We start from the raw sequence: 24,220 nt of genomic DNA on the forward strand, positions 1-24,220 counted from the left end.
TATATTCAAATAGCTGCATCCAGATACACCTCTGTTCACACACGATTATGCTCAAGCACAGCTGTATTCAAACGTGGCTCTATTCACACACACTTTTTTTAAACGTGGCTATATTCAAACGGCTGTATCCAGACACAGCTCTGTTCACACACATCTGTTTTGGAATGGTTGTTTTCATACATGGCTGTATTCAAACATGGCTTTTTTTTCAAATGGCTGTGCTCGAAGACGGCTGTGCCTTCACTCCCCAGCCCTGCGGTGTATCTGGCAGCACCCATGTGATGCCTAATCATCTTCCTATCAGATAACAGACACAGACACCGTTGCTGTTTCTTATCCTCCAGTATAACGCATCTCTGGCTTGGTTCAGCTGAGAGACAGCCTCTTTTGCTCATTTGACCAATCAAGAATTTTCAAGAGGGTTGGACAGCTATCATTTAACGAACTTTTTATAAATGCGAACCATGAATCATGGCACCCTGATGACCTCAGCACAACACATTGTGTTCCAGAACATTTTACATGAATAGCACTTGAAGGAAGCCTCAATAACATTATTTACATAATTTTTTTAAAAACACACACACACACACACACACAAACACACACACACACACACACACACACACACACGTGTGCAGTGTGAAAATGCGCACTGCAATTTGAAGTCCACTGATGTAGAATGTTAATTTGGCCAATTCTCTCCATTTTGAAAATCCATATAAGAGGAGAGTAAAGGAGATGAGAGTAACAGGCACAAAGATTAACGGCATTTTCCCACCACGGCCACTAGAGGTCCCCACACTGCAGCTGACAGTGCATTAGGTGTGGCTCACTGGATATCCATTTGCACAAAAATGAACTAATTTAAAAAATTCAATTTCTCTCCAAACAGAACACTGCCTGTAGTGATCTGTGACATCATGCAATGTGACTCAAGCTCTGACTGAAGAGAAGTTAAACACAATGAAATGAAAATGGAGACTTTTTCAGCATGTCCCCATGGTAAGGTAGACCTCATCTCACATTTCTAATTTCCAGAGGAGTCCCTTCCTTTGCTTAACATTACCACCTCCGTCTTTGAACAAGACAAAAGCCACACAGTGTAATTTAATATGCTACTCCAGATGGTAACAAGCTGTATTATCTGCCTTGGAACAACTGGGCAGCTCACACACAGTAGGATTTGGAAACAAGTTATCAGCATATGGGTTTTTTTTTTCTACATTTGGATCACATTGCAGAGCCCTACAGAGCAAACATGGGAATGACAGCAGCCGAGGGACTCTGGGCGGTAAGGAAAAGGAACCTGTTGACCTTTGAACAGGCGGTGAGGCATGGCGGTTTATGCAAACGCACGCGTGACCGTGCTGACTCAAGCACCGCTGACTGAATGCTAAACACAGGAGCAAAAGAGGTCAACCTGGAGTGGAGAGTACTGTTATACTGTGCACAATGCTACCCCTAGCGGTCATGAGGAGGATCATACAGTCTAATGAAGTAACCTTCAAGCAGGCAACATTACCTAATGATAATGCTAAAATAGGCAGGGTGGGCAGCTGCAAGTGATAGCAGACACTAATACTTCATTATAAATGCTGTATACATATAATGACACTGTAATTGTAATTTTATTGTATTTTAATACTTAGTCTTTACACTCTACTAAAACCCACAAATTTACTCTTTATACCTACGTGACATATCATTCATAACATTGTCATTTTCATGTTAGGCATGTTTCAAACATGGACTAAAATATTTACTTTCATATAAAAATGGTAAAAGCATTTTAATATACATTCAATGCACATTTTCAAAACTTGTTTTCATGTTTTACTGAGTGTTGTATTTTGGCCACAAATGCACCTAAAATAAGGAAATGAATTTAAAAGTTCTTTGAAAATATCTTAGTTAAACTGGCTTCAGTATATAAAAAAAAAATCATCCTAAATATCTAATTTTGTAAATTATAAATTTTAGTTATATATAACTACCTATTCTGTAACATTTGTTGAACGCATATTATTTCTTTAAACTTTATTTCACCGGGCAATATTACAATTATAGATATTATAAGCAGCTGCACATATCTGAAATGCAGGCATTTCATATTTTTTTAAATGTGTCAGAAGTGCAGACTCATGTAATTCTAGATGCTTTTGGAGAGCACTGCATGGGCATTTTGTATGATGGTGAACATAACAGTTAAATGCTTTTTCACAAAATTGAGTTCCAATCCTTGGGGAAAAAACTACTTGCGAGTGAAGATGTTATTTCTTTACATTACCACATAAAACTGTGCAATACTACACACACCAATGCAATGAATACTCCATAACAATAAACACTTTATTCCATTTGTATTTTCACTGGTATCCCTAGGTAAGTGTGCTACCCTGTAGCACAACTACAGTGGATTATTTTAATGTTAAAAGTCCAAATCTACAGACCAAAACACTTACTGTCCTTCACATCACGAAGGACAGTTAGTGTTTTGTAATATTTTAATGACCAGCTCCTACTCCATTACTTACCTCGACATTTTTAAACAGCTTCACATTTTTGTAATCAAACAACTGGAACAAGTGGGTGTGAGAAGACCCATTTAAACCCAAGTGTAAGCATTCACTATGAGGATAATTACACCTGGAACCATTCTAATGAGGCCTTGGAGTAATGCATTAACCATAGGACCGGATTAGGCAACGCCAGCATCCACTTTTTCCACCTACATGGAATCCTTTAGGACTGCCTCCTATAAAACTCTTTTCCTCACGTAGGCTGTAGGGGAACTGAGGTGACATAGAATCAGGTGTGAAAGAGGAAACCACTCCATTCCCCTGTTAAACCACAGTCTTTAATAAATGATGAGCTTTTCTCAGAAATTCTTAAATACCAATTAACTGAAACCCACAATGCGTGGTAATGCTTATAAAACAGTTTAAGATGGAGGACTCTAATGAAAAGAAAACTGATACTCTAAAGCTGCTAATATTTTACCTTTTTTTAATGTTTTATGCTTTACATTAAGGGGGTGTAACTAATTGCATTAACTTACCGAGCGTTATGGTGGTCTCGCAGTGATAGTACCCATCCGCGCTCTTTTTCTTCAGCATTGAGCAGAGGTCTATTCTGGACACGGTCTCCTCTCCGAAGCTGTGCTGAGCCAAGCTCTCGTACACTTTGGGATCAATCTTCTTTATTCCCTACGACACAAACACCACTGTGTGCACGTTAGCTTTCTGTGAAAACATGAACCCCCCCCCCCCCCCCCCCCACCCCCAAACGCCTATCCTGTGAAGATATGAAGCCCCCAAATGCATATCTTGTGAAGATACGAGCTCTCCAAATGCATCTTCTGACTCGCAGAGCGGATCTCACAGTTAGTCGTGCCCGATAAGAGCAGGAAGTGTGTTGTCCACGCTCACAGCAAGCAGATAACGTGGGCAACCCCTTCTCCTCCACCCCACAGCGGGCCTCCATTCGGTCCCCAAGTCTGGGGCAACACTGCTACACGGCTAGCATGTAGGGTGTAAAATGGTGACTAACACACTTTACACAATTTATCCACTTTGTGTGTACTGAGTTATTTGTTTAATTTTTTTTTAGTTGCATGAACTTTCATGAGAAATATACATTTTGAAATTTACATCAGTCCTGACTTCAGAGATGCAGATTGCGCTGATGTCCTCCAATAGATGGTGCCAAGGGGCAAATTGAAATCTGTAATAATGCATGCAAGCACTATTACACTACATTCCTGAATATGCAAATCAGTAAAAAAATGCAAATAAGTAAAAACAGGATGTCGGATATTCAAGAAATAGAATAATAATAGGAAGTCACAGGAATGTGAAAAGTCAATATGTTCAAATATTCAAAAGCCGTTGGGTTCATGTTAATCTCTGCAAAGTCTCTGCAATTTCAAATAAATACTGAGAGTTTAACTTAGATTACATCTCCTTGTTTTGACTGCATCCTTACCAGACAGTCTTATGAAGTTAATGCATGGGCATTAAACCAATAACTGAGCAACCAAGGTCAGTTTTCAGAGATTATTAGGCTGACTAGTGTATAAGAGCATGTTTTATATCTACTGACCAACTCAAAATCCTATGACCTTTTACATAAACTCTGTCATGAACAGACGAATATCTTCTGTAATACTGCTAAGGCATTTCAAAACCTAGACATACATCTGTAATTACATATTTTCTATCAATAACAATTCCTTTTCTTTTCCATCTATTAATTGCATCTAAGAGATTCACAAAAGTTACCATAGTAATGTTATGACTATATAGTTGTTATACTTAATACAGAATATATTACAAGACCATTTATTAAATTGCCTTTTAAGTAATTATATCCAGCTGGACTGTCAGTTATTCAAACGCTGTACAGGTTTTCCCTAAAACCACAATGTATGAAGAAACTCAAAAGTCTGGATGCTTCCTGGACCAGGAATGACTCAGCTTTCGCATTAAATTTCCACATCTCAAATCAGCATGATCTTACCTAGACCAGCAGCTTCACCATCTCTCCTCTCCAGAAAAGATAAGGTTTGCTTGAATAAGGAAGAACCAAACTACACCCTCTACCCCACACTGCCTGTGCATGCTGGGAGAAAAAAACCTCACCGGTCTGCACACTCTGGGAGAGGAAACTGCACTTGTCTGTACACGCTGGATGAGAAAACCTCACCTGTCTGTACATGCTAGAAGATACAACCTGTCTGAGCACGCTGGAAGAAGCAACCTCACCTGTATGTGCATGCTGGAAGAAGCAACCTCACCTGTATGCGCATGCTGGAAGAAGGGACCTCACCTGACTTCGCAGCTTGGGGGCTCTCGAAAGCTTCATGAAGGTCAGGTGTGGCTTAAATGCCTTGCTGTCCCCGGGCGATACCCCCTTCTCCTCAAACGCCTTCCTCACCGCATCTGGAGCCAAAGGGACAGAGAGACCGGGGGTGTGAGCTGCTACCAGCCAGATCCGTTCAGCGTGCAGGAATGCAGGCGGGAAGACGGCTTCACCGGCCCTCGTGTAACAGAAGGAGATAATCAATAGCAGAGAGAGAGAGAGAGCGGCTCCCGGGACAATCCGATGACCTTAACAGCCAGACTCTTTTCACACAGGGAAGGTGTACAGCGTTGGCATCCACTTCACCTCTCACCAGCAGCTGCAGTGCCACCTTAACACAGCTCCACGCTGGACATACCCCTAAATACAACATTAACACAACTGGAAACATGCTCCACACAACACAAAGTGTTTAGAGAAGACTCACTGAAAGAATGCCACCTTAACACAGCTCCTTGCTGGAAATATTCCTGTATTAATGCTGCATAACACAACAACATACAGAAAACACCTCTGAATCCAACATTAACACAACTCCATGCATAAAATATCCCTGGATAGAGCACGAACACCACTTCAGCATAGAAAACCCCAAAGTACGACCTTAACGCAACTTCATGGAGAAAACACCTGAGATGTCACTCTAACCCAAATCTGATCACATGTGACTAGACATAATACCACTCTGCTGATGGAAATGGAATCAATTTAATAAATAAATTTTTTTTTTGGAAGGCTGAATTTAAAAGCTGCACCAATACAAGGAGGAACATCACTTAAATGAACACAGAGGGTTTATCTGGAAACTGCAAACAACGTGGATTTACCACGTGCCCGGGAACAGAGAACAGCGCACCTACACTGTGACCCTGCTGTCAGGCTAAGGACTAAACCGCACTCTGCAGATAGCACAGCTGGAATACGCACCTGCTATCTCCGTCAGCTTGGACACGTGGCTCCCCTCAGCCAGCTGAGCGAACACCACCTCGTTCTTGAAGTGTCCGATTCCGCAGAACGGCAGGATCAGGTCCCTCCCCTCCAGCAGGTCCTGGAGCGCTTGCTTTGTCTGCTCCATGACGCTCTTCGCCCTGTCAGGACCCGGAGCACCCCACGCCTTTACTCTCCTATGCCTCATCCTGCCTCATCTCACAAGACCTGCCCACCTCAGTACAGAACACCTCTATCAACACGGAGTGGACATTTCTTTTAGAGGTTCAGTGATTGACATTTGCAGCTTATCAAACTTGAAACCAAACAGCTCCTCCTTCAGTTACCAGCTCATGTTAGGAGAGCATTTTAACGATCATTACAGTTAATCATACCAACTCATACTGCTTTTCAGAGTTAATCACGACAATAAGACTGAAACTGAAATTTGTGGATGTCTCAAAGGTAGAGTCAATCCATTTTTTTCCAAAAACAAAGTCATTATGATGAGTTCATGGTGTGCATGTAAAATTACACTAATGAGGTTGCAGACTGGCAGAGACACGAGCATGTGCAATAACTATGGTAACACTCACATGTTGACTTCCTCCTCATTGCTCAGGTAGGCCACCAGCAAGGTGATGTGCAGGCTGCCCACAGGGATCAGAGCACGGGAATATCTTTCCTCGTTCTGCACCACCAGATCCTGAACAGCTTTGATGCCCTCCGTGATCTAAAGGGATCGACACTCATGTGAGCATCAATGTGAAGACATGAGGATGCTAAGTTCAGGCTAATTTCTTCCCTCAGCATGTTTCTATAGGGGAAGTGAGCGTGTTTTATATTATTTCTCACATTTGAAATTATCAGTATTCCAACTGTCACATTAGAAATCAGCTACCACAACCAATACCTCCATGGCTGAGGACTGCAGTGATATGGAAACAGTGTGTCTTTTATTACACTTTGTTACAACATGAAAAATTTGCCTTTCCCTTCCTCAGGGTGGCTTAACATTCTCAGTGGAAGCCTGATCACAAAAAAAATGACCAAGTGGATGTGGAAAATTCAAATCGTGATGTAATCTAGATGTAGAGTACAGAGGAAAGACTCACAACATGAGAGGATAGAGACTGTTAAGTGCAGGAAACGAAACAAACGATCTTTTTTGGTGGAGTGCTCCATTAAAGTAAAGCTCTCAGTGGGACAGGCACGATAAAAATAGGGAGGCTTTACAGAAAGTGTTTAGATAAGACTCAGTGAGAGAGAACAGCACCTTAGGAAGCAGCTTTCTATAGCACTTCCACTGATGTCATGGGGATGAGTGATGAGACAGAAAGCTCAAAGGAGGCTTCTGCAGTCATATCAGCTGCAATACCAACTGTTGTTCTGTATCACAGAGCAGGAACCAGCTCTGGGCCTGCATTTTTAAAGGCTCCAAAGGGAATTATGTGGGTATGTGAATACCAGGTAGAGTGTTTGGATGGACATGCTAAACATTTGTAAACCTTTCTTATGAGGGCTAACTTCTTGGTTTGTGGTTGACACATCCAACACTCTCCTTGGGGTTCATTTTTCACAGAAAGTGTAGCTCCAATTGGATACAGGCATTAAATGGTAGTTGTATTGATCATTGTAAAGGAAATCAGACTTGACATGTAAGCACTGTGTTTAAGTTGGTATTTTTATGTTTGAATCCCATGAATAAAAATTCCCACAGTACAACAGTGAAAAGAGACTACAAAACACGGCAACAGACAGAGCTGCTTCAGTACTAACACATAGTTCACACTCTACTGTTCAGCTCATTTAACTGCCCATCTGAGTCAGCCACAAACATACTGTGAAACACAGCAGATGCGTGCTGAAATTGTACCTCTGCTTCACACCACACTACCTACCAGATAGGTAGTTAGGCAAGTATTGTTACTTAAAAATCTTAGACAGGTAGTTACGTAACAATACTTGCTCTTTTGACAGTCCTTACAAACTACACGGATGTCAAGCAGTCTTGAAATTCTTTGGACTTGGTATTTTCAGACACCTGTACTAGTGTTTCATTCACAAGCAGTGAGGGACTGCCAACAGACACTGAAACATATCCAATGCATAATGGAGCATATGTACAAAAAACACTCGTTTTCTGTATGCTGTTATCATGATCTATAGAATAACAGCTTAAAGCAGGGAGTGCTCTGGAACAGGTAGGATAAAATACAAAAATGCTTTAAGCCACTGGAAAATAGAGCACAAGTGGAAGATGAGTAAGATGGTTTATTCAATCCACGCGCAAAGAGCCATCACTACAAATGACGGAAGTGCGATAAGAGGAAAGAGGTAGCCCAGGTAATTCGATAGAAACAGTTATTAACTTTGAGTGTGCTGGAGTTCTGGTAAGTGCTTTATAACCTTATAAGGCAGCATCAGTGAGCAGTGGGTGGCTACACAGGGCTCCGGAGTGCAGAGCCCTGAGGCGGTGAAGCAGAGTGCAATTCCCTGAGTTTAAAACTCATGTGATGGGGCTCCTGGGTGGCTCTGACAGTAAAGGCACTGCTTCTTAACACAGGCTGAGCCCTATTACCAGGGTGTGAAACCAGCTACATTACATTACATTCAGCAGATGCTCTTATCCAGAGTGACTTACAAAGGACACAATTTTTACGTTATCCATTTATACAGCTGGATGTTCACTGAGGCAATTGTGGGTTAAATACCTTGCCCAAGGGTACTGCAGCAGTGTCCCAGTGGGGAATGGAACCAGCAAACTTTTGGTTACAAGCCCTGCTCCTTACCACTATGCTACACTCTGGTGCAGAGGCTGTCAGACTGGAGCAAGCTTAATCTTCCATAGTCATATATGAATAGTTTGGTTGAAAAGAGAGGAAAATAAAATTTAAAAATAATAAAAAGTACCTTGTGTGGTGAATCAGCCACAGTTCCCCCAATGAGACCAGAACTATACTACACTGCTGCTCTTACATCACTAGCTTGTTCATTCATTGCGGCTTCTAAAGGACGCTCAAATCTCAGACTCAGTAACCATGTGAATACATTTTAGTGGACAGTACCATTGGATTCCTGATGGGGATGGAAACAAAGTAGTTTGGCCGTGGCTGTTTTTTCTTCTTCTTCTTCTCACCATCCTCTTCGCTCTCTCCTCGACCACTGTCTCCTCGCTTTCGCTTTTTCTTCACGTTTTTCTCACAGGTGGTGACTGAGGGAAGAGAAAGCAACAATGGGACAGGAAGTGTGGTGTGATGAGATAAAGCATTACCGGAGGAATCTGCAATGGAGTGACACTTCCTGTAAAGAGGCCAGGATGACTGTAACATCTAGACATTACACATTAACGCGAAACATTAAAAAAAAAAAAAGTTTTGCAATACTCATATTATGCGCTTTTGTGTGCCCATTGAAAGACAGAAACACACAACAAAACAAATGCTTGATTCAAAAGTGCTGGGCAGCTGGCAGAATTCTGAATTCACCAGCTGTGGTGCTAGGAAGCTCCTTGCATCACTTGGCAAGTACACAGAAATCCCTCATTACAGAGTTAGGCGGGTCCCAGAGAGGTCCATTTTGCTTGTGAAGCATTCGCTCTCTGGATTGCTTAGGTACAATGCCACCTTTCACCTGTGTTTTATTTTAGCTCTGCCTGCGATTCATTGCAGTCCTTCTCTCATCAAAGGTACGTTCAACAACAAAAGATGTATTGTGTGAGTTTAGACAAAAACTGTAATGTAGATGACATTTTAACTGATGGTTCAAATCTAACAGGGATCAAGCATGGAAGAAGTAATTGATGGCTTTGCTTAAGACTCCGGGAATGTGGATCTGTTCCTCGTGTTACTCTGTCTACTTACAGCCGAGGTCCGTCCATATTTCTGCGTTCGCAAACGGAAGCTCTGCCAAAAGGCTGTCGGCGCAATCCGATGATTTTGCGTTCTGCTTTCGGCCTCTTAATCTGGCCTTCTTCGTTTTCTTTCGCTGCTTCTTCGGCGTTTCGTGCTCTGATCACCGACACACAGGGCAGAAGACAGACACATTGGACAGGAGAGCAGTCGGTCACCCGAGAACAGCTGTGCCACTTGCTTCCCAGATCAGACCCAAAAACATTAAATATCAGGATATCAACAGTATGACACATGAACACTGAAACGGATTCTGATCAGATCATCCCATAGCTCCCACTTGACAAACTAAACTTGAAATGTTTGCAAATAAGAACTTACAGCTAAATGAATTCCCTAGATCCATATGCAGAGGTTTAAAGGTCTGCTATTGAACTAATTGTACAGTGTTAGGCATAAGTGTATTTTGATTCATTTATTACCACCTAAATGATTCTAATTGTCTCATTGTACACCATTATTGGAGGGACTAATTTTTCTCTTTTGTTTTGCTATGATGGCGTCAAGAATAAACCAGCCAACATGATAATACATGGCCTTTGTTGTGCGTCTTTGCAGTGCTAACTAACACTAGCTGATTAGAAATTACCACAGATCAAATACTGTCATCTTGACAATGATTATAATTATGATCTCTTCCATAATTATCATTGCCTTTAACCGGGTTGATGTTTATAGTAAAACTGAGAATGAAAATAGGCCTACAGTGAATTACAAAGCTTACACTACAGTCCTTTACATTGATGTTGGTTCTCTGAGAACTACAAATTAAGCTACTTTCTACTAAACTGAGGATAGTGTCATATCCACATTCAAATAAGGGTCCCAGTAATAACCAGTCACTCTACACCTATTCAGACTATTGGCAGGAAAAGACTTGGCCTTACAGAGCACAGCATGAACAGTTCTCACGGGATGCAGGACCAGATGACAAAGTGCATGGGTGAGGGTGACAGCTTACTGGACAGCACTAAGACTGATCCAGAGCTTATGGAACAACTTCTGCCTCTCTGAATACACCCATGTCTCCGGGTTTAAATCAGCATGTCACAGCACAGTAAATTGAATTTTCCACTTCGGTATTCATTTCCCAGGGTTAACTCCCAACAGGTAATGATTTAAAAAAAAAAAAAAAACATGGCAGTGGTCAAACACCAGCTCAGATGCTTCGTTTTTAATGGAGTGAAAGACAATGGCATCTCAAATGTAGGTCAGCCAACCAGTTGTTTTGAGAGTGGTTATGAGCCGATTTAAATCTTAACTCCCAGCAAATGGCATTACTAGCCTCATCTAGAGAGAGCTTGGTAAATCCTAATGGATCATGCGGAATATGAACAAACATCACGCTTCAATTACGGTTAGAAAACAGAGTGCACTCTATATTGCACGGCAGCTAGCAGCCCATCCATTGCAACGTTTTATTTCTGGAAGATGCAGGCGTGGGAAAGCGATGTAAAGCCGTCACACAGTGGTGTATTTATTTATTTACTGCTCTTGACCATGTGACCAGACATTAAAGCCCAGACCTTCGGTCTTTGACAGTGTTCTGACGCTGTCTTCCTGTCAGCGTCTGAACACAACGCAGAACGGCCACCACGCATTGATTTTAAATGCCCCCCCCTGTATCTCCAACAGTACAATCAACTTGCCCCTCTTAGTGGAATGTCAGTATTGCAAGAGACCGCAAGCGAATGGCTTTTTCCTCACCCGAATCGATGCGTTCTGTGACACATGGAGCAGATAGCAAGCAGCTGTCTTCAGGGTTTACATCTTCCAACGCATTCGTTGCAGGTGCCAGCTCTAGCAGACCGCTGTCAAGTTCCATGCTAGTATCGAGCTCGACGATATGGAAGTCCGTCTCGGGGCCACTAACTGGCTGCATGTCCGTGAAATTAGCCTGTCCTACAGGTAGTGCAGAAAAGGCGCAGCAACGACTTTGACGTCCAACTTTGTTAGCAAGATTTACCTGTCCTCCAGGTAACTTGTGAAAAACGCAGGGTAGACTTTGGCGGGCTACTTTCACTGTAAACCTGGGAGTTTGGAAAAGCAGCACTCTCAATGGAATCATCACTCAGTGCTTACGTTCCGTGGCGCCCATGTGTCCTGCAGAAATACAGCTAGCTTATTATGCATGACTACATTTTTTCAAAACGTAGTTAGCTTTCAGATGATTTCATGTGAAATTATTCAAGAGCTTGCTTGCCCGCCGAGGACATCCAGAAAAAAACAGTTATATTTATAAGTTCAAATGCGGTTATGCAACCAGCTGGATACTTGTTTTGAGCTTGCAAAACAAGTAGTTAAACTAAGATCGTTTGGTAGTCAAATGGTTAGCTAGCTAACATAATTATCTAACTAACGGAAAAACGTTTCACACCTGCACGGTTTGCTAGCTAAAGCACAACACACTGGAGTAATGCACAACGATATCGTAGCTAATCTAACTACTTTGTCCAAAGGCGGTAAGTAGTTTTCTTTTTTAGCTGAGAAACCGTCACCGTTTGATCCGCGTCCCTCGGTTAGTGTTACTGTTGGCAAAGCAAAGTCGTTGAGAAAACAAGACTGCATAACTATTTATAGATTGCTTGTGGGTAAGCAAGCTGACAGTTGCAGCGCAGAAGTCAGCCAGCATGTAGTAAATCGCAAGACTCCTAACTACCATAGCGCATAGAAATACCATTTGTAAACACACATCTACGGATCCCCAAGCGGGCCAAAACGCGAACGCCAATTTCGAAAGCGAAAGTTTAAGATGAAGATGCACTCACATGTGACATGCTCGTGCTTGATGCCCCAGTTCTGAGACTGATGGTAATTTCACACTTTATTTAAAAACTTTGTCTCTATTGTTACTGGTCCTAATGTCCTAAGTAAATATAACTGTATTATAGACCACCATTGGTTTGATAGCTACCTAGACTCCATTATAATGTCATTACGTTTTCTATCTTGATAGCCATCTAGCTCTAGCTCAATTCAGATAGAGAAGACCTCGTTAAGTACCAGTTTTTCCCAGTGTACGGAGGAGCTTCAGCTAGTATTCTATATTAGTATTAGTATTCTGCTAGTATTCAAAGGAACAAAATAAGTAAATCCTTTATTATTGTACAATTTTGTTTGAGCTTAAGTACACGATTTATTTATGGGGAGCACGGTCAAGTTTTGTTATTTATTTTCCAGCTACTAATATCTGTATCTGAGGGAGTAGCGTAACACTGGGGTTCAGGCCATTGTGTACGGTGAAATGCCTCATGGCTAACGTGTTCATCTGCGTGCAGTCATCCTGAACAACAAAAGACAGCTTTATATAGTCAGCCGCCGACAGGTGGTGACTAGCGGTTCCTGGGTGCACGGAGCGTGTCCTGCCCAGTAATTCTGCTCCCCCCGCGCATTCATAGCAGTGCTTGTACTCTCTGATTGTGGTCAGTTAAATAAACTGACCACATTGCCCTTACCCGATGGCCCATCTCTGTACTGCCTCTACTGGGAGTTAACAACTTTTGTTGCAGTGACCAATGTTGTTGCCTCCCTCAGTAGTTTATATGGAGAAGGGTCATTACTTTTAAATACGTATGATTCAGACGGGAGCTGTTAATACCTCAAAATATGCAGGGCATTTAAAAGACATGAACAAGCCTCACGGTTAATGTTAATTTCCCCCTTCCCCACCTCACCTGATGTGAAGTGAGTGCAAAATGGTTGCCATGCATCACCTAAGTGGGTTAGTGGTGGTTGATAATTAAAAACAGCATACAGTTCAGCAATGAAATGTGGTGGCACTAAAATATTTTAGAACCTCAAATTCTGGAGTAATAGCAGGAGCTACTGAAATGCTCTGCTTCAAATTCTCATACACAGAAGCAGAAATGCTATCAGTAACCCCTGCTCTCCTCAGGTAACACCTGCATTGTTTGAAGAAAAACAATGACTTGACAGAGGCTCAAATATTTGCCTCTGCCTCTGCCTTTCACGCCCGTGTTTGTGTTGTGTAACAGTATACCTGGGGCTGGGTTTCAGATTGTGGAAAAGAAGCCGACCGGGTCAGAGAAGCAACAGGTGTGAGAGCACAACCAGTTCTGCAACTCTTGAGCGGAGGCAAACAGAGAGAAGAGGCTGTGAATCCGGATCTTTCGCCTTCACCTCCGGGTGCGTGTTCATGCTGAGGCTACAGGGCTCTCAGGTGAGAATCTGAAACTCCTTTATTTGCTCAAAGGGTTTTTTTTCCTTCCCAAGCTCTTTTTATATGCTTAGGATCTAGTTACAATGTGTGTTTTCTTTATGAATTTTTTATTGCTGATAGTTGTCAGGGAATGAGGTGCATTGCCATACTAAGAACATTGAGAAATTGGAAGATGCTGCAATTAGCTGAATTTAATTAAATGTAGCTAATGAAGAAATAATGTGAAGAACTAACATGGTTTTAGGTTTCCCATTACCTGTCTGAGAGGAGGAAGACATGATTTCAGTTGTTTACAACAGGATATTTGTCTTTCCATTGCTGAAACACACTTCATCTCACACAGAATATTTCAGGTACACATGTTCTTTAAACTTGTGCTACAGAGTTTTTAAGCAAAAAAACCCTGAGGAAACATATGAATGTATGAGGCACACAAATTGTAAAGTAATTACAACTTATATACAGTAATTATAAAATAAAGAAAGTATCAATGGGAGGATGCTGGAAAAGGTGCGGCAAAGAGCAGCCACAGCAAGTCAGAGACAGAATCCTTTCAAAAAGCTGTGCAATCTGTACATCTCACATTTTATATCATTAAAAAATGTAAATCATAATCTGGAAAATTATCAGGTGGTAGATTGAAAAAGGCAATTATATATAGCTAGACTGCAGTGAATATATTAAATAAAAGCACATTTAATGCTTGTAATTGTATATTCCATCATTAGTGTCATTGAATGTTAGTTTATCAGTTTGTCTGTACCTATATTTTTCTATACACATTCAGAAAGCAGATTATGGCAGCAGGGATTAAATTTGCGCGGGACAGGATCATTCATCAGATCCACACGCACATAACACACTTGCCGAGGTCATCCTGTTCTATGGAATCCAATTAGAACATTAAGAACAAAAGGGCCACTTCCAGGAGTCATAAACACAGCTGACACAGTTTAGTTCGGACAGTGGTTGCATCTTTTCCACTGATGGAGATGCGGTTCTGAAGTTGGGGCTTCTTTATCTGGCTGCAATTCCAGGTTATGGGCAAGGTTCAACCCCAAGTTAGCACCAAGAGGATTTAAATAGCTAGGAGTCACTGCCTCAAGTGCTACATCTCTCCCCCAACTAATCCACTGTTAACTTTAAGCCTGTCCTCTTTCAGTGGTCAGCAGTCAGAACGACAAGAACAGCTTTATTTCTCTCCCTGCAATTTTTGAAAGTGTAGCTAAACCTAGAGCCAGGTCTGATTCCACAGGTTGCTTTTCATAACAGCATTCTTGTTGCCTATGAAGAACAGGATGTGTCACTTTTAACCCGTTTGTTTTATTTAGTTTGATATATGCGGGCCAGATGGTGGATTGCGATAATTCTTTTCACTAATCTGATCGGAAATCTGCAGAGCCATGCTTTGGGATTTGACAAGAAACAACATCCAAGAGTGGTTTAGAGAGGACAGCTTTATACCCCGGTAATATCATCGTGCATATCATGCTAATTAAATGGTGCCAGGAGTTCTGTCTCTTGTTTTGCTCCGTGTGCTATGAAAAGATATAGTATTAAACAGCAGATTGTTTTTTTGGAATGATTTTGAGATGGTATTGCTTTTAGAGAATGCAGTAATACAAAAGTAATTGGGCCTAATTTCTCTCTCTGTTTATTTTTTTAACTCTGAACTCTTGGGATGGATTGCGTGGTTTCAACAACGCCTGGGAACCTGAACATTTCTTCTTGGTGAGTTTTCATTTACTTTTACTGAGTGAGAATTGCCGGGCTAATTTTGTCTTTTCATGTAAACTTTGGCTTTGTTCTTGTTTGGCATTCGTACATAGCTTTAATAACTGAAAGACAAATTATATTCCTTGCTATTACCATATATTTCAATAAGCACATTTGCATTCCTGAATTTCACAGTCCTACACAGCAGACACACCAATCAACAAAATGAAGCTCTTGATATTTCAGTCCTTGTATCTGCGTTGGAGGTAATTGTCCTGGAAATCTGTTTACTTTCTTATAAGATAATATCAGAAAAAAATCAGGATTGCTGACAATGTCTGCTACGAGTGAGAGAGACTTTACTTTATTGGTAGTGGAATCACACGTTAATTTCCATTATGAAGATGTAAAGTTACAGCCAAGCATGATATTGTTCCCCATTAAAGGGCAAATGATAAAATGTTTCTATGAGCTGAATCTCTGTGGTGATACTGCTATAAAAAAAATAATATTATGAACTGACAAACAGTTAAGATCTTTAAACAGTGGTTTTGGAAACTGCATTAGTTGCTAAATATTACCTAAAGAATTGTCTTGACCCTAAAAACACTTTCCTAAAATGTATTTGGTGAGTGCAAAATCTGTTGACTTTCCCAGGCCCCCTGCTGAAATCATAAGGCACATGCTATCATAATTCTTTCTGGTGTAGCTGAAGCTTGGACTCACACATCTTGCCTGCTCCCTTTCATCAGATGAGGCTGATCCACAGCTTGCTCTGCTCCCAGACTACTGTTGATCAATGAAATAAAATGACAGCTGTTTTTCATCTGGATGCACTGGATTTCAAAAGTGCTTCTTGAAATTGTAGAAAGTGGATTATTAAAAAATTAAATTGTCATGAAAATGGAGTAAATATTTTTTCCCACATACATTCCAGTTGGCTCCCAGAAACATACATCAAGCATTAAGTACATTTTGTTGATATATTTGAATCACATTTCTACCATGCTATTTTAAAGCAGTAGGTACCAGTAAGTAGCAAGGTTAAAATGAAAGACAAGGGTATCGACCCCTCTGTGTTACTGTAATCCATTCTGAGGTAAGCTATGCATTAATAATGAAGAACCAACCCCTGTGTGGCCCTTAAAGTGGTAAACGATGCCCAGCTATTGATCCAAACACCAAAATATCTGCGCTGTAATGGATATTTGATGGCAAGGGAAACTGCTAATGGTTGCTAATCGTGTATGCCACCCTACCCCGCAGCAAGATATTCCATTCTTTTCTGTTGTCAAATAAGGCAGCCATTTGATTTGAAGCTTTGAGTTACTCGTATCTGATGTTTGCACGTTAGATCATAGCATTGATTGCAGTGCATTAAAGTCATGCGTTAAACACAGGTCAGCGACAGTACTGAGGCAGTGCATTGCAATGGAATGTGTGCTGCAATGTGTTTGAGTAAAGTAGCCCACAGTTCTGTTTTATGTAACACCTGTGTTGTTGCGTGAACTGATTCCGAGTGCACCTTACTTTAAAAATAGCCACAGAAATGTTCCTTTGAACTGCATGCTTTCAGAGACATGATTTGGGAAATTAAGACCAACAACATAGTATGTTTGATTGACATGAACCTGAATGAGATTTCATTTATTCAGTTATATACATATTTATGCATGTATTTATTTATACATTTATTTGTCTATGTATTTGGCAGACGTGTGCGTGCAGTGTAATTTACTGTGCTTGTAGATTCCCTGGGGATGCGAGTGGTTTGAAACAGTATTTGTTTTTGTGGCATTGACAGTGATTGATAGTACCTGCATAGAATCCATTCTTATCTCAGTGTTTATCAGAATGTGTCATTTGATCAGTAGTATTTCGTTGGCATGCAGCAAATACAGATATTCCCACATATTATACTTTTGTTTGATACTGTGTGTTAGAGTGTGATAACTACATGCTTTACATAGTTGTCTGTAAAATAGCCTCTGTGATGATTCTGACTGTTGATGAAAAGTTAGTTTATTTATACTGTAATTTTAATCCTGGACTTTGATGTTCTTTTGTGACGGATAGATCATGCGATTTGAAACCACATTAGCTAATATCTCCATGACGCTGCTGTGCTTTTTATATCATTAACTGCATACATAATGTTTAAATCTACTGCATTAGGGAAATTCTAATATGCAGTAGGAATAGAGACATATGACTAATACATCAAAAAAGACTTGAAATTTTATAAACAAAATATTTGGTTATGATGCAATTACATAATATTTCCATTAGTGGGAGATGTTTTACTTGAAGTGGCCACCGTTTGTAAACTCACGACCGTCACCATTCATAACGCAACTTGGTTGCACCAATGAGAGACGAGTCATTTTATAACGACAGTTCCAAAGACCAGTCATATTGCAGTGTTCGAGGCCAACGTTACACGAAAGCCAATGAAAATTGAGAAGGGCGGCCCATCTGTTAAGTCTGACTACTTTGGATTCCCTCCCAGCCAGATTTTGGTCTGGGAATTTCAATTTGAGATTTTGGAGGTTGATTGGATCACATTTTTAACGAGACTACGTAGTTTTCTAGCTAAAGGGAGGACCTGATTCTAACTATCTTTCCAGCATCAGGTAGGACAACCTCTCTTGTTGATAGTTTTATGTTAGAACTCATTGTATACATAATTTGCTGCTGAACATGCTGGATTGGTTTCCAAACATTTGTGAGTGAACGATCGTGTGTTCACTATTGCAGACTAACGTTAGCTACGATGCTATCTACACAGGAAGGGAACCATATATGAAACTATTATGTGTCGAGCAAACTAGGTAGGAGGTAGCATAATTTTGATAGAGTGCTGGATTTGCAGCTGTATAGCTAGGCAGCCAGCGGAGCACCGTACTATAGACCTACTGTGATGCATGCAAAAATATTATTGAAAATTTAGCAACACAGTGGACAGTTTGCCAGCTAGCTAACTACGTTGCACGATTGGGATGGTTAACTAGGTAACTAATCAGCTATCTAGCTCCGTTGGTGAACTGATTGATGCTGAACTGATTGAAGGCTATTTTGAGAAATTAGCTGGTTTGGTATTATCTGTTGATGCACTTCAGTGTAACGGTATCGAGATGGCAACCATATATATTTTTTTCATCTCATGCAAATATATGCGTAATTTTATGTGTTTACAATGTGAAAATACAGTGTTGTGCAGTCTCCTAGCCACGCAAAACGGTCGCTTGAAGGCTAACGTTAGGTGTCCTGTAAATAACGTTAGCTAGCTACCTAATCCTTCAAGTGATGGCAATAGTTGTGGTTGTAAACTCGAGCAAAATGCTAAGTGTCTGTGTTTTCTGGTTTTACATTTGTCCCATGTGGATTTATGTTGGCCATTGCATCGTGTATTTCTGGATCCGTTAGGTGGATTTCTATCAGACTTCATGCACATAGCTCGACTATGATTTCCAACGCCCTTGCTTTCTGTACTGCGCGTGTCGTGAGCCAATTGCATCTCTCATCCGTTTGGATGTCCCAGATTATGGATATCACGAGCAGGTCTATATTGCAAAACCGCATGTCCAAATACACACCCATGGATTTGTGGCCGAACATTCACAGTCGCGTCAAGGATGTATGTTTTCTAAATTTCTAAATGAAGTGGCAAACATTAACTGTCTTGCTAGATGTACTGTAAGATCGTGCATCTTGCTGCCAGTAGATAGTGTCACTACGTTGCAGATGCATAGGGAACGATTTAACGCTGTTCGAAGTGCTTCCATTTGGGGGAAATGCCATTGTATCTCAGACGATCTCGATTGGTGTTATTTAAGTGATTGTTTGGTCATCTGTTTGTCTTGGAGCCAGCTAATTCATAGTCTGCTTCATTCATAATGGAGCGTTCCTGTATCTCATGTAGCTAAGGTAGCTAACTGTTAGCTATATTCTTGAATGACTGGAAACTCTGCGACGCCATTTTAAAGACAGTGGTCCACAATGCTTGCTGTGATTTAGCTTGCCAGTATAGCAAGCTAAGTCTCTCACTGTAGCCAGCTGCTTGGAATGTAGAGTGCCTACTAGCTTCCTAAATCCGCTTGCAGTTTAGTTATCTATGAGCATGTGTTGGTGATGTAGCTGTGCATAAGTTCGCTATAAATGTGGATCATGTAGTTTACGTTAAGTGGCTGAAATGTGTTTAGCTAGCCAAGCAGATTGCTACTAATTATAAATTAGTTAAATTCTTATTTTGATGTACCTAATCACGCGTATCATTCTTTCTATTAGGGGATAACGTTACATAACGGTTTTATTATTCGTCCAGCTACAAATGTTCCTGTTTTGCGTTTACCACATTTAACTCCTTGGCAAAGTGATAGAATGAACACTTTCGTATCTAGCGAAGGTTCGTATGACTAGTATTTCCCTTGATGACAAGCTCTCCCCATCTACTCCGGTTGCAAACACGTTGCAGTTAGCTATGCATCTGGCGACTACTGTAGTTAGCCGAATGCATTTGCACTTAGATGTGCAGTAGAAAATGAAAAAAAAATGTTGCTAAGTACAAATTGAGTATCTACATGAAGGAATACTGTACGTTTCCAACCCAGTGGCCCCATGAGCGCGCCAAACTGTACACATACTTCTAATTTCACCTGTATGTAACCTCTGGTTTTGTATAATTGTACCAGGTACTTAATAAATTCAGCAGGTCTTATTTGTAAAGGAAACAGGAACTCAAACTTTTAAAGTTTAAAGTTCTAAAGTTTAGCATATGCATGGATCCAAAACAGAAGAAACAAACAACAAAAAATTACAACATACCACTTCAGTTTGGTATTAATCAGCATGCTTTTTAGACATTCAGTCTATTTAGTAAAAACTGAAGACTCTAACTCATGTATACCTGTATAATTACCTATTTGTTTTGAAAAAGAAATGGGCTAATTCCAGTGATATGTTCTACCATGAAATTTGTATGTCTCCTGTAGTAAACATACTATTTTCTCAAAAATAACAAACTAGTGGATATTCTAGATAGTCTCTGCAACCTAAAGTTTGCTGAACATATTTTGTAGCCCATCAGAATTTTGCCCATACACCACATTTATGATGGGTTTTTCCTGTTGGGTTATGTCTTTATAGAGATATCTTGATCATTTGCAGTATTTCAACTTTTAAGGTTTTTTTTAAGGTCCATCACAATCGTATGAAGTTGTGAGGCGGACTGACAGATGGTTTGAGGTCAGAGGGATGCCTCCCTCGCAGACACCCAAATGGGTGAGCACAGCCATTTGGAAGGGATCCAACTGTAATTAAAGTCCCAAAACCTCACTCAAAGCATAACTATAGACCCAACCCCCCTTAAACAATACCATAATCCCAGTATTGTTCAGGTCAGCAGTTCAAAATTGCTTCAGTGGCCAGCAAAGGAAAAACATTATGTGTACTGCTTACACTTGAGAGTGCGGTGTTTTCAGATAGAAATGAGCCTATTCTTTATCACTGAATTTCTGTGCAAGTAATCTTTTCCTGAAAATCTCTTTAATAAACAAAGGCCATATTTTATGTTCCATTTCTTTCATAATTGTTTTCTTTTAATCCTATGAGGTGCACAGATGGCTCATCCAGTTTAGCTCTGAAAGCCAAGTATTCTGACACTAAAGACTGTCCAGATATAAGATGCAATGTGTGTACAAAAAGAAAGCTTAGCTTCCACACCATGGTCAGTGGATCCTCCTGCATACTTGGTATGGTTCATCGCTTCCATCTAAATAAACTTAGGCTGTCACAGCTTTGAATACAGCTGTTGAATAAAATAGATAAGGCAAGGGCCTTAGGATATTTGTAATTGGATCTACCCATGAGGAGTGCGTTTACACTGAGTGAGTATACAGACTCAGTGGAAAATCACGTCTGGTTCATCTGTTCAAAAACAGTGAGTGCAGACCGTTTGTTCAGAATGTGGTTACTATTACTTAAGCAATTATCATATTATATAAGCACATTATAATATAATTGTTGTCATGCATTACAGCATGTTGATTTTTATCAATTGCTGTTGACAAAATAAACATGTATGTGACCTGTGTCTCTAGTCCTGTTTAGTGAATTTTTTTTTTTAAATTGGTCCTAACAAAATGATTTCTGTAGTCCTTTCAGATATGATTGTGTCACCAGTGTAACACAGGGCAGAACTCAAAGGCATTTCATGACTCAATATTTTTGCATGTCAGAGGGTCAGCGTGGAACTGCAGGAGGATGGGAAACTATACAGGGCCTCATTGTGTCTCCTTGTGTCAGACTTTCTAATGAGACTTGGTTAATTGTATGGGGGATCTGTTCATGTCCTCATTATAGGGGATTGTGCCACAACAGTATATTATTGTGCGGAGTGACTAGGGGGGTTCTTCAAAACAGAGCGCAGGTGCTTTTCTGACTGAACTGGAATGAATGTCAGGAAGTAGTTATTTGGTACGTAGAAATGCTCAGTCCCCACTTTACAAAAATATAATTGTCGGCGCTGTCAACATATGAGGTTAAGGCATTGGGCCTGATGTCAGGACTGCGTGAATATGGTCTTAAATGGTGAAGTGAATGTGAGGTCTTGATGGGTATTTTATGGAAGCACCAACGGCACAGTCTCACTTGTTATTGCATTGTGCATATTGAGCGGCTGTCAGCATTCATCGCTTTACTCCGTGTGGCAGATCAGAAGAGAATGTGGTTGTCCTCTATATTTTTTCTATGCATGTATTGATTTAAAGCCTGATTCATGTTGTTTGTGGTGAAGGGTTTCTGCTCCCCAGCTCTGTGTCAGGCTAGTTATCCTAGTAAGTGAGAATCCATAGGTTTGACTAGTGCGCGCTGGTGTGGGGGCTTGCCTGTGGGGATTTTAGGGTGCTGCGACCCTTCACTGTAGGAAGTGCTTCCAGAAGAGTGCAACACTGCTGTTTCCCCCCGCGTCCCGCTGTCAACGTCATGATCCTATTGGTCCGTGGGGGGTTCTGTGATGGGTGGCTGTCAGCTGCATCCCAGCTCAGAGACCTAGATTTATGCTGTAGGGATTAAGTGGTCTCCCTTGCTGTAGGGAACTTTAAATGAATGGGGTGGCCGTGTTTGAACTAGCAATGAATTTACAAGCTGTGGGGATGGCTGACTGAGGGTTTTTCCTGTGTAGGCTAGATGTGTGCTGGAAATATTTAGGGGCGCTGGTGTGTTGTCTGGGGCTTGGATCTACAGTCTGTTGCTCCAGTCAGAACATTGCACCCCAGCCCCAGTTCAGCAGTATTTAACCATGCTGGACAGCGCATAATGTCTGAATCTCTGAGACACTGATTTTGAAGAGATGAATCAGCCTTAGATATAAAGACTGGAGACAGGAGCATTCTAAAGATTAACCCGCCATTGCCTTCTGTAACAATATAATTAATGCCTAATCATAGGAAATTTGTTTTAAATCTGAAGTTTGAAAACAGATTGATCTCCATACAAGTTATTAGCGGTGATGTCAGTTAGTCCCATGGTGGTGGTGGGGGCCAACTGCTGGTGTTTTCAAATTCCAGCCTTGCTTTGCCTCACAAGCGAGGGCTTGAGATCAATTTTTAATTTGACAAAGTTGCTACAATTTGCAAGGCTTTGCAATACCATTTGATCCCCCTGGTGCATTTCCTGTTGTAACTGGCTGCTCTTGACATCTTTGGCCCTCCTAATTCTGCCGCGCGCTGGGAGCAAGATTGCTTAACCATTCGGAAGAGCGGTGGGAACATCCCGCTCGGAGTGCAGCGCTGCCCTCAGCCTGGACTGTGGGGCACAGCCTCCATAACGCAGGAATTCATAATGCAGAAATTTACAATGCAGAGCCCTGCACCACAGAAATTTATAATGTAGTGCCCTGTAATGCAGGAACTTATAATGTAGTGCCTTGTAATGCAGGAACTTAGTGCAGCACCCTGAAACACAGAGCCTTGATGCAGAGCCCTAGCACTTAACCGGGCTTCATATGGAGGCAGTTTAACTAAACATCCTTCAGCTTGGTATGTCAGCCCCCTTGGTGTCTCAGTCTGCTTTATGTACAATTTCTTTGATGCTTTCTGCACTCAAAACATGTTAATAATATCACCACCTTTCCGTATCTTCAGATTTGTTTGGTCTGCAGAGAGGATGTTAAGAGCGCGTCTTTAGCATGTTTTTGTTAATGAGCAGGTCAGTGTACATTACAAATGCTAATGGATAAAGTGGCTAAAGACAACATGGGGGTGTTAGGTTTGAGAGCTTAGCTGGCTGGATTGCTGCAGACCAGTCACCGAAAAAGAACATTTAAATGCCAGCTTGACATAAGTAATCATTGGCCAGGGAATATATGTGTGCATAAAAATGTTTCATTTGTGAATTTGGCAGTTAATCTGATTTTGTGTGGTAGGAAATACCATGAAATGGAGGAATGTGTGCTTTTGGTCAGCCTACCCAGTCAGATAATCACACAACAAAAACCTGGCAATGAAGTTAGAAAGTTTTAATTGAAATTAAATGAGACTGCTTTAACCAAAGAGATTTTTCTGTTTGTTTTTTTTCTCCGCTTTAAGACTGAAAAACACCAGTTATACAAAGTTGTTCTTATTAC

The 24,220-nt window shown here is 40.9% G+C and overlaps 2 protein-coding genes across 11 annotated transcripts in view; one reads left to right on the top strand and one right to left on the bottom strand.

Moving 5' to 3' along the window:
• The window catches only part of LOC118792640 (A-kinase anchor protein 7), a 28,151-nt gene extending 15,779 nt beyond the window's left edge, over positions 1–12,372 (bottom strand). Inside the window, exons 1-7 of the mRNA XM_036550532.1 lie at positions 11,409–12,372; positions 9,654–9,800; positions 8,859–9,004; positions 6,387–6,523; positions 5,791–5,951; positions 4,831–4,943; positions 3,062–3,209 (exon numbers count right to left, since the gene is read on the bottom strand). Coding sequence (XP_036406425.1) covers positions 3,062–3,209; positions 4,831–4,943; positions 5,791–5,951; positions 6,387–6,523; positions 8,859–9,004; positions 9,654–9,800; positions 11,409–11,769 — 1,213 coding nt within the window. The 5' untranslated portion in view covers positions 11,770–12,372. The remainder of the gene's footprint in view (positions 1–3,061; positions 3,210–4,830; positions 4,944–5,790; positions 5,952–6,386; positions 6,524–8,858; positions 9,005–9,653; positions 9,801–11,408) is intronic.
• Positions 12,373–18,095: 5,723 nt separating this feature from the next.
• Positions 18,096–24,220, top strand: part of epb41l2 (erythrocyte membrane protein band 4.1 like 2) — a 68,319-nt gene continuing 62,194 nt past the window's right edge. For 9 of the 10 annotated variants that reach the window (XM_036549899.1, XM_036549909.1, XM_036549902.1 and 6 more), the window contains exon 1: positions 18,096–18,230. The gene's annotated coding sequence lies outside the window, so the exon portion shown is untranslated. Of the gene's footprint in view, positions 18,231–19,212; positions 19,235–24,220 lie in introns of those variants that run through there. The other variant, XM_036549901.1, reaches the window with a different exon arrangement.

The sequence above is a fragment of the Megalops cyprinoides genome, chromosome 17, assembly GCF_013368585.1.
Source record: "Megalops cyprinoides isolate fMegCyp1 chromosome 17, fMegCyp1.pri, whole genome shotgun sequence".
NCBI lineage: Eukaryota > Metazoa > Chordata > Actinopteri > Elopiformes > Megalopidae > Megalops > Megalops cyprinoides.